This window comes from Melopsittacus undulatus, chromosome 21, assembly GCF_012275295.1.
Source record: "Melopsittacus undulatus isolate bMelUnd1 chromosome 21, bMelUnd1.mat.Z, whole genome shotgun sequence".
Taxonomy (NCBI): Eukaryota; Metazoa; Chordata; class Aves; order Psittaciformes; family Psittaculidae; genus Melopsittacus; species Melopsittacus undulatus.
The window spans coordinates 1,335,161-1,345,054 of NC_047547.1; the positions used below are offsets into that span (position 1 = coordinate 1,335,161).

General features: G+C 62.0%; 1 protein-coding gene across 1 annotated transcript; it reads right to left on the reverse strand.

The window, feature by feature from the left end:
• Positions 1-275: 275 nt before the first annotated feature.
• Positions 276-8,455, reverse strand: PDE1B (phosphodiesterase 1B). The gene is made up of 16 exons (XM_034071496.1): positions 8,340-8,455; positions 7,684-7,801; positions 5,780-5,893; positions 5,139-5,324; positions 4,398-4,464; positions 4,007-4,123; positions 3,794-3,934; positions 3,425-3,525; positions 2,690-2,815; positions 2,485-2,586; positions 2,278-2,398; positions 2,090-2,171; positions 1,860-1,986; positions 1,134-1,270; positions 477-584; positions 276-391 (listed from the first exon to the last, which is right to left on the reverse strand). The coding sequence occupies exons 2-15, from the start codon at positions 7,794-7,796 to the stop codon at positions 493-495; spliced, it is 1,626 nt and encodes a 541-aa protein (XP_033927387.1). The 5' UTR covers positions 7,797-7,801; positions 8,340-8,455; the 3' UTR covers positions 276-391; positions 477-492.
• Between the last annotated feature and the right edge of the window lie 1,439 nt (positions 8,456-9,894).

Here is a 9,894-nt window from a genome sequence, read left to right on the forward strand (position 1 = left end):
CCTCCCTGTCCCGCATCCCATTGGGGTTCGGGTGTCCCCAGCGCCGGGTGACAGTGGGGACAATGGGGACCCCCATCCCCGGCTGTGCCCCACAGGGCAGCGGTGCCATCGGTGCCATCGGTGCCCCCGGTGCCAGCACCATGGTCCCCAGCTCTATTTAAAAGCCACCGTTGTGGCCCGAACCCCTTGGGTTCGCTGTGGCAGTGACAGGATCGGTGTCACCGGCACCAGGACCGGCTCTTGGTTGGGTGTATGGGGGGGGGGGGATGCTCCGGTGGTCCCCAGCACTGATCCTTGTGCGTCCCCGGCTGGCTCCTTCCCTGGGGATGGGGCTGGGCTCCATGGTGTCAAAGACTTTGGGTGAGACGGTGGCACTTGGCTGGATGAGGACCTGGCATGGGATGGGCACAGGGTCACAGTGATGCTGCCACCCCCCCCCCCGCTCCCGGCATTCCCGGTGTTCCCGGTGCTCCCACCTCGCGTTTCCCGGTGTTATTCCACATCCCCGTTGTGCCGGTGCTGGCCGGGCTCCGGCTGCTCCTCACTGGGTGACAGCTCATCGATGGATGACTGGTCCGTGATGCCTGAGGAGGGATGTGGGCATGGGGGTGGCTCCTGACCCCCCCCAGCTCAGACCCATAGCTTGGGGTCTCCCAACATGGGCTGTGGTGGCCGTGGTGGCAATGGTGACCGTTGTGACCATAGGGACCCATAGTGTCCATGGTGACCATGGTGGCCATAGGGACCCATAGTGTCTATGGTGGCAATGGTGGCCATGGTGGCCTGGTGACCATAGTGGCCATGGTGGCTATGGTGGCTTAGTTGACCATTGTGGCCATAGTGGCCATGGGGACCGTGGTGTCTATTGTAGTTATGGTGACTATGATGACCACTGTAGCCATAGTGTCCACAGTGGCTATGGTGGCTGTGATGCCCATGGTGATCATTGTGGCCATGGTGGCTATGACGACTGTTGTGACCATGATGGCATTGTGACCATGGTGGCCATGGTGGCTATGATGACTACTGTGGCCATGATGACCATTGTGATCATTGTGACCATGGTGTCCATGGTGGCCATGGTGGCCATGGTGGCTATGCTGACTGTTGTGCCCATGGTGGCTGTCACCTACCGCTCGCCGCCCGCTCCTTCCACTTCTGCTTGTTCTCCTGCAGGTGCTTGAGCCACGTGGAGCGGAACGTGGTCAGGTTGGCCTTGATGTCCCCCACGTCCGCGTGCTCATCCAGGCCTGGCTGCCGCCACTGGGAGCTGAGGGACAGGGACACTGGCACCAGGACCGGAGCCTGCGCTGCTCCCAAGGAGGGGATGGGGCCCACAGACATCCATGGGGAGGCAAAGGGCACCAGGGGGCTGCACATCTGTATCCTGCCCCATCAATGGTATTGGGTACCAGCACATCTGTATGCTGCCCCATCAATGGCATTGGGTACCAGCACATCTGTATCCTGCCCCATCAATGGCATTGGGTACCAGCACATCTGTATCCTGCCCCATCAATGCCATTGGGTACCAGCACATCTGTATCCTGCCTCTATCAATGCCATTGGGCACCAGCACATCTGTATCCTGCCCCATCAATGGCATTGGGTACCAGCACATCTGTATCCTGCCTCTATCAATGCCATTGGGTACCAGCACATCTGTATCCTGCCCCATCAATGGCATTGGGTACCAGCACATCTGTATCCTGCCCCATCAATGGCATTGGGTGCCAGCACATCTGTATCCTGCCCCATCAATGGCATTGGGTACCAGCACACCATATCCTTCCCCATCAATGCCATTGGGTACCAGCACATCCCTCCCATGGTGGTGTCATCGGGTGTCCTGCACCCACCTGCCCTGCTGGTTGCCCACGGCATTGCCATTGCCCTTGGTGCCATCCTCGGCCGCCGGCAGCACCATCCTCTCGGCCACATCGGTCATCACCGAGAAGGTCGGCTCCACAATGAAGTCAATGAACCCTAACGTGGGGCAGGGACACGGTGACCATGGGGACACCCCAATGGGGGGCAGGATAGGGGTCGGGCCCTTCTCCATCATCCCCCCCCCTCCATCCCCACTCACCAATCTGGGACTGGGCCACCAGTGTGGATGTGCGGTCACAGAGCGGTGAGAAGGGGAGCCCCAGTTCAGCCTCTTTGTCTCCCTGGCAACGCAAAGGAGCCGCATCCCAAGGGATGCTCACATCCATCCATCATTCCCAACACCCCCCCTTGGATCCCCCCTTTATCCCAGCCCCATGGTGGCCCTACCTGCCTGAAGAACTCCTCCATAAGGGCCTTGGTCCAGCGGCTGTGCACCGACCACTGCTTGGTGGGGTGGCTGATGTCGGCCGCATGCAGCAGCAACGACAGCACCTTGGACTTGTCGATCCTGGCGAGGGGGGGACCCCAAAACTGAGCTTGATCCCCCCATTTAAACCCACCTCATGCAGAGCAATGGGAGGCACCAGGACTCACCTCTCCAGCTGCTGCAGAGCCGTCTTCATGCTCTTGACCTGCTGGAAGTGGCAGGACATGTCTGTGGCCAGCACCATCTCGATGACCAGCGCCCGCAGCTCCCTGCGCCCCAAAGGGGGGGAACAGCATCAGGGCCCCCCCTGCGTCCGCCCCCCAAGCCGGGGGATGCTCCGGACGATGGGGATGGGCACCGGGGAAGCCTTACGCGAACTCGTCCTTGGTGAGGTTGACGAAGATGTTCATCTCCTCGTCCTGCATCAGCCGGAACGCGGCACTGATGTGGTGGTTCTCCAGCACCGAGCGGTCGTTGTACAGGATGGCACAGTCCGACCTGGGGACATGGGGGGGGGTGTCCCCAAGGGGGCAACGCATCTGTATCTGTGGCCTTGGGTACCACCAAGGTGACAGAACATCTGTATCTGTGGCCTTGGGTACCACCAAGGTGACAGCACATCTGTATCCGTGGCCTTGGGTACCACCAAGGTGACAGAGCATCTGTATCCTGCACCATCAATGCCATTGGGTACCAGCACATCCGTATCCTTCCCCATCAATGCCCCAAGGTCCTGCCCATATCAATGGCATTGGGTAACCCCAAGGTGACAGCACATCTGTATCTGTGACCTTGGGTACTACCAGGGTGCCAGCACATCTGTATCCTGCCCCATCAATGGCATTGGGTAACCCAAAGGTGACAGCACATCTGTATCCTGCCCGTATCAGTGACATTGGGTGTCCTGGGTGTCCCCAAGGTGCTGCTTTCCATGCCCCTAGCAGGTCCCCAGCCCTGCTCATGCCATGCCATCCATTCCATGCTATGCCATGGCACCCATGGCACCCATACCACCTGTTCCATGCTATGCCATGCCACCCGTTCCATGCTGTGCCATGGCACCCATGGCACCCATTCCATGCCACCCTTGCCCCCGGTGCCCCTCACTTGGTCTGGATGTGGAAGCTGTTGGTGGTGCCCGTGTGCTCATAGTCATGGATGGCGGCAGCGAAGATGATGGCCAAGACCTCGAGCTCCGTCAGGTAGTTCTGGGGGGGGGGGGGCACACATACATGTGTGTCACATGTCACAGGCGTGTGCAGGCACATGTGGACACGTGTGAACCCATGCAGGACACATGTGCTGGGGTCACTCCAATGGCATCCTGCTCCCCACCCTCCCCATCATCCTGGCGCTGTTGCCACGGTGGCACCGTCTCCATAGCAACAAGCATCACTTGGACCAGCATGGCCAGGACCCCCATGGGACCCCCATGGGACCCCCATGGGACCCCTATGGGACCTCATGGGACCCTACCAACATGCCCGTGCGGACCAGGAAGCAGTGGACAGTCTGGGTGACATCGGCAGCGTGGACTTGGTTGTGGTAGGGATTCCGGTACTTCCCATAGCCTGTTTCCAGCGCATCCAGCAGCGTGTTCAGGAAGACAGCCGGGATCTGGGGCACGGATACATGGATGTAAAGGCCCTCAGCACCCATGGGTGCGCACGGGCATGGGCATGGGCGCACCTTGAAGCGGCTGTTGAGGTTGTGTCGGGTGAGGATCTCGAAGACGATGGTCCTCAGGGAGTGTTCCTCCGTCATCTGGTTCAGTGTGAAGACATCGAAGCACCACACATCGAGGCTCTGGGGGGGGAACATCCCATAGGATGCTCAGCAAGGCACAGGGAAGCTCAGGAATGCTGAGCCAGGGAAGGGATGCTCCAGGGATGCACAAGGCCAGGGATGCCCCAGGGATGGGGACTGAAGCGCAGGGATGCTGAGCCATGCCCAGTGGTACCCAACTGATGCCCAATGAATCCCATCCATGCCCAGCAGCACCGGGTGCCATCTCCCATGGGAAAATCCCATCCATCCCCAGGGTATTGGGGTGCCCCCCCCCCCCATCACCCCCTGGTACCTTCAGGCAGTTGAGGACGGAGCTGGAGTAAGTGGGCCCAACGGCTGTGTACAACCGGCGAAGCATCCTGCAAGGGATGGGGTGATGTGGGTGCTGGGGCAAAGATGGGTGCTGGGGGCAAAGGTGGGTGCTGGGGGCAAAGGTGGGTGCTGGGGGCAAAGATGGGTGCTAAGGCACCCACTTAGGTGCTGTGGGACAGACCTGGATGCCTGGGGACCACTTGGGTGCTCAGGACCCTCTTGGGTGATGGGGACAGTTCCTGGGTGCTCAGGGACCCTTCTTTGGTCCTTGGGGACCCACTTGGAGGGTTCAGGACCCTCTTTGGTCCTTGGGGCCCCTCTTTGGTCCTTGGGGACCCTTGCACTCAGGGACCCAACCTTGCCCTTGGGACCACCCCTGGGTGCTCAGCACCCTCTGTGATGCTTGGGGCCCCTCTTTGGTCCTTGGGGACTCCCATTGATGCCTGGGGACCCTCTTGGTGCTGAGGGACCCACACTGGGGGTTCAGGACCCTCTTTGGTCCTTGGGGTCCCCACTGATGCTTGGGGACCCTCTTGGTGCTGGGGTCCCACACTGGGGGTTCAGGACCCTCTTTGGTCCTTAGGGACCCTCTTTGGTCCTTGGGGACCCTCGCCCTCAGGGACCCAACCTTGCCCTTGGGACCATCCCCTGGGTGCTCAGCACCCTCTATGACGCTCAGCCCCCCCCATAGACCCCATGGCTCCCATCCTGCTCCCCCCACCTCTCCACGAAGATGCCGGCCTGCACCGCGTGCACGATGCTGCGGAACTTGGGCTTCTCCTCTGCCCTGCGGCCCTTGGCTCGCGCCTGCTGCGTGAACGTGGCCGCCAGCCAGTCCCGCACCTCCGAGGGCACAGCCGCGTCCGAGCCCATCTCCCGCAGCTCATCCTCCGTGTCCAGCATCTGCCTGCAGGGGGCACAGCGAGGGGATGGGGGTCAGTGGTGGTCAACGATGGTCAATGGTGGTCAATGATGGTCAATGGTGGTCAATGGTGGTCAATGATAATCAATAGTGGTCAATGTTGGTCAGTGATGGTCAAAGGTGGTCAATGGTGGTCAACGGTGGTCAACGATGGTCAACGATGGTCAATGGTGGTCAACGATGGTCAATGGTGGCCAACGATGGTCAATGGAGGTCAATGATGGTCAATGATGGGCAATGGTGGTCAATGATGATCAATGAAGTTCAGTGGTGGTCAATGGTGGTCAATGGTGATCAGTGATGGTCAGTGGTGGTCAATGATGGTCAATGATGGTCAATGATGATCAATGATGGTCAATGGTGGTCAATGATGATCAATGATGTTCAGTGATGGTCAATGATGGTCAATGGTGGTCAGTGGAGGTCTGGGGGGGTCTCACCGGGTCTCATCGATGTAAACGGCCTCGAGCAGGGAGGCTGCATACTCCAGGTTCCGCTTGAGCTCCTCCACGTTCACCTCACCCGAGTCCAACTGCTTCACCAGGAAGCGCAGCCTGTGGGCAGTGTGGGGCACTGTGGGGCAGGGAGCGCGACACCGGCACCGGCCGCGAGGGGCGCTGGGGGCGGCTGTAGGGACCGTGGGCTATGGGTGCTATGGGTGCCATAGGGACCATGGGCTATGGGTGCTGTAGGGACCTCTGCTGTGGGTGCTATGGGTGCCACAGGGACCTTGGGCTATGGGTGCTGTAAAGACCATGGGCTATGGGTGCCATAGGGACCGTGGGCTATGGGTCCTATGGGTGCTATAGGGACCCTGCTCCATCGGGAAGAGGGGCTGGATCCGGGAGCTCTTTGTTGCCTCTTCCAGCCCGATCCAGGCTGGGATTGCTTGGATGCGCCCACACGAGCCCTGATCTGCGTGGGCAGCTCCTGCGTGCGCGTGTGTGCATACGTGTTCCTGTGTGTGCATACGTGTTCCTGTGTGTGCATACGTGTTCCTGTGTGTGCATACGTGTTCCTGTGTGTGCATACGTGTTCCTGTGTGTGCAGGCATGTTCCTGTGTGTGCATGTGTGTTCCTGTGTGTGCATGTGTGTTCTTGTGTGTGTATGTGTGTGCGTGTTCCTGTGTGTGCATGCGTGTGCATGTGTGTTCCTGTTTGCATGTGTGTGCATGTGTGCGTGTGTGTGTGTTCCTATGTGTGCAGGTGTATGCATGTGTGTTTCTGGGTGCGTGCACCCAGCAGGTCCCCATCAGCACCCAACAGGTCCCCATTGACACCCAACAGGTCCCTGTTAGCACCCAACAGGTCCCTATGGACCCAATCCTCATGGACCCCATCCCTCTGGACCCACATCCCCATGGATCCCCATCCCTATGGACCCCCCTCTCCATGGACCCCATCCCTATGGACCCAATCCCCATGCACCCCATCCCTACAGCCCCATCCCTACAGACCCCCACAGGATGGGGTCCCCTGTGTCACAATGGGTGCCGGGACCCCCCAGTGGCCCCCCCATTGCCAGCACTGGGCCCCATCTCATGGGGGGGGGCCACCCGCACCCACGCCCCCCCACGAGCTGCCTGTCACCACCCACACCGCTGCCCCCCCCACTGCCACTGGGGTCCCACTTGGGGAGGGGGCTTTGGGGTGCAGCCGGTGCTGGGGGCTGCCCCATGCACACCCATGGGTGCTGCTGCCCCCCCGACACCGCGGGGTACCCCCCCCAAATAACCCCATAGAGGTCCTGGGGTACCCCCATAGGGGTGATGGGTACAGCCCCTATAGCCCTATAGGGGAGCTGGGGTACCCGCTATAGGGGTGCTGGGGTACAACCCCTATGGCCCTATAGGGGAGCTGGGGTATGGTCCCTATAGCCCTATAGGGCTCCTGGGGTACCCACTATAGGGGTGCTGGGGTACAACCCCTATAGTCCCATGGTGGTCTTGGGGTGCCCCCCGAAGGGCTCCTGGGGTACAACCCCTATAGCACTATAGGGGACGTGGGGCATCCACTATAGGGGTCCTGGGGTACAACCCCAATAGCATCCTGGTCCCATCCCAGGGACCATTGGGGTCCCTGTTTTGGGGTCCCTGTTTTGGAGTTCCCCTTGGTTCCCTATAGGGGTCCGTACTGGGGTCCCTATTGGGGGTTCCCTATTGGGGTTCCCATTGGGGTCCCTGTTTTGGGGTCCCTACTGGTGTCCCTATTGGGATCCCTATTGGGGTCCCTATTGGGGGGTCCCAGTTGGGGGGTCCCTATAGGGGTTCCCCATTGGGGTCTCTGTTTTGGGGTCTCTATAGGGGTTCCCATTGGGTCCCATTGGGTCCCCCCCCGCACTCACAGCGCCCGCAGCTTCACCCAGATCCTTTTGCTGGGCTCCGGTTTCTCCTCCAGGGTCTGCTCTGGGGCCCCTCGCTCAGGCTCCAGCTCCGGGAGGCTCCGCGGCGGCTCCATGGCCCCTGCGGCCGAGACGGAGCCGTCCTGAGCCCGGGGCCGAGGCCGGTACCGGCACCGGCCCGAGGGGAGCGGGGGGGGAACAACCGGTAGGGATGGAACCGGGAACAACCGGTAGGGATGGAGCTGGGGAGCAACCGGTAGGGATGGAGCTGGGGAGCAACCGGTAGGGATGGAGCCGGGGGGAACCGGTAGGGATGGAACCGGGGGGAGCAACCGGTAGGGATGGAGCCGGGGGGCAACCGGTAGGGATGGAGCTGGGGGGGAACCGGTAGGGATGGAGCTGGGGGGGAACCGGTAGGGATGGAACCGGGGGGAGCAACCGGTAGGGATGGAGCCGGGGGGCAACCGGTAGGGATGGAGCTGGGGGGGAACCGGTAGGGATGGAGCTGGGGGGGAACCGGTAGGGATGGAACCGGGGGGAGCAACCGGTAGGGATGGAGCTGGGGGGAACCGGTAGGGATGGAGCTGGGGGGGAACCGGTAGGGATGGAGCCGGGGGGGGGACGGGAATGAAGGGAGCGGGGAGGCTGCGCGCTCCTACCCGGGGATGCTCGGCCGGAAAGCGCCGCTGTTACCGGTGCCGCCGGGCTCCGGGTACCGCCGCTGTTACCGGTAGCGCCGTGCTCCGGTTCCGCTGTTACCGGTAGCGTCGCTGCCGCCGTGCTCAGGGTCCCGCCTCTGTTACCGGTCGCTCCGTGCTCCGGTTCTCGGTGTTACCGGTCGCTCCGTGCGCCGGTTCCGCTGTTACCGGTCTCTCCGTGCTCCGGTTCTCGGTGTTACCGGTAGCTCCGTGCTCCGGTTCTCGGTGTTACCGGTCGCTCCGTGCTCCGGTTCCGCTGTTGCCGGTAGCTCCGTGCTCCGGTTCCGCCGTTACCGGTCGCTCCGTGCTCCGGTTCCGCTGTTACCGGTCGCTCCGTGCTCCGGTTCTCGGTGTTACCGGTCGCTCCCTGCTCCGGTTCTCGCCGTTACCGGTAGCTCCGTGCTCCGGTTCTCGGTGTTACCGGTACCGTCGTGCTCCGGTTCCTGTTACCGGTCGCTCCGTGCCCCTCGCTCCCCCCCGCTCCCCCCCGGTTCTGCCGCCGCCCCCCGGGGCTCGCCGCAACTTTCCCCGAGCCGGCACCGGGGGGGGGGGCGGGGGACGGGAACCGGGCCCCCCCCCCCCCCCCCCCCCTCCAACCCCAGCACGGGGGGGGGCCGCAGCCCCGGACCCCCATAAAGGAGGAGGGAGGGGAGGGTCCCCATGGGGCTGAACCACAGGAACCCTATGGGGGGTGCCCCAGGACCCCTATGGGGCTATAGGGGCTGTACCCGACGACCCTTATGGGGCTATAGGGGCTGTACCCCAGGACCCATATGGGGCTATAGGGGCTCTACCCCAGGACCCATATGGGGCTATAGGGGCTGTACCCCAGAACCCATATGGGGTTATAGGGGCTCTACCCCAGGACCCTCATAGGGCTATAGGGGCTCTACCCCAGAACCCATATGGGGCTATAGGGGCTGTACCTCGGAACCCCAATGAAGGGGTCCCCCAAGACTCCTAGGATGGACTACAGGTGTTTTACTCCAGAGCCTCTATGGGGTCACCCCAAGACCCCCATGGGCTACAGGGGTTGTACCCCAGGGCTCCTATGGGGCTATAGGGGTTGTAGCCCTAAACCCCTATGGAGGGTACCCCAAGACCCCTAAGGGGGGGTTTACCCTAAGACTCCCATGGGCTACAGGGGCTATACCAGAAGACCCCTATGGGCTAAAGCAGCCACCCCTGCACCCCTATGGCGCTATGGGGGTGCGAGACCCCCCCCATCCCTATCCCCCCAGCACCCCAATGCCTTTATGGGGGTGCTCAGCCCCCCCTCACCCCATCCATGTCCCACCTATGGGGGGTCCCCGGACACATGGGGGGGGGGATGTTGGGGTGCTCGGGGGGGGGGGGGGTCCGTGGCTCGGGGGTGTCCCAGCAGCCCCCGCGCTGCTCGGGTGCACGCGCCGTGCTCAGCCCCCGGCATTAGCACTAATTAATATTAATGAGCCTTTATATAACCTATGCAACACCCACCCCCCCCTCACCCCCCCCCGGCCATGGGGCAAAACGG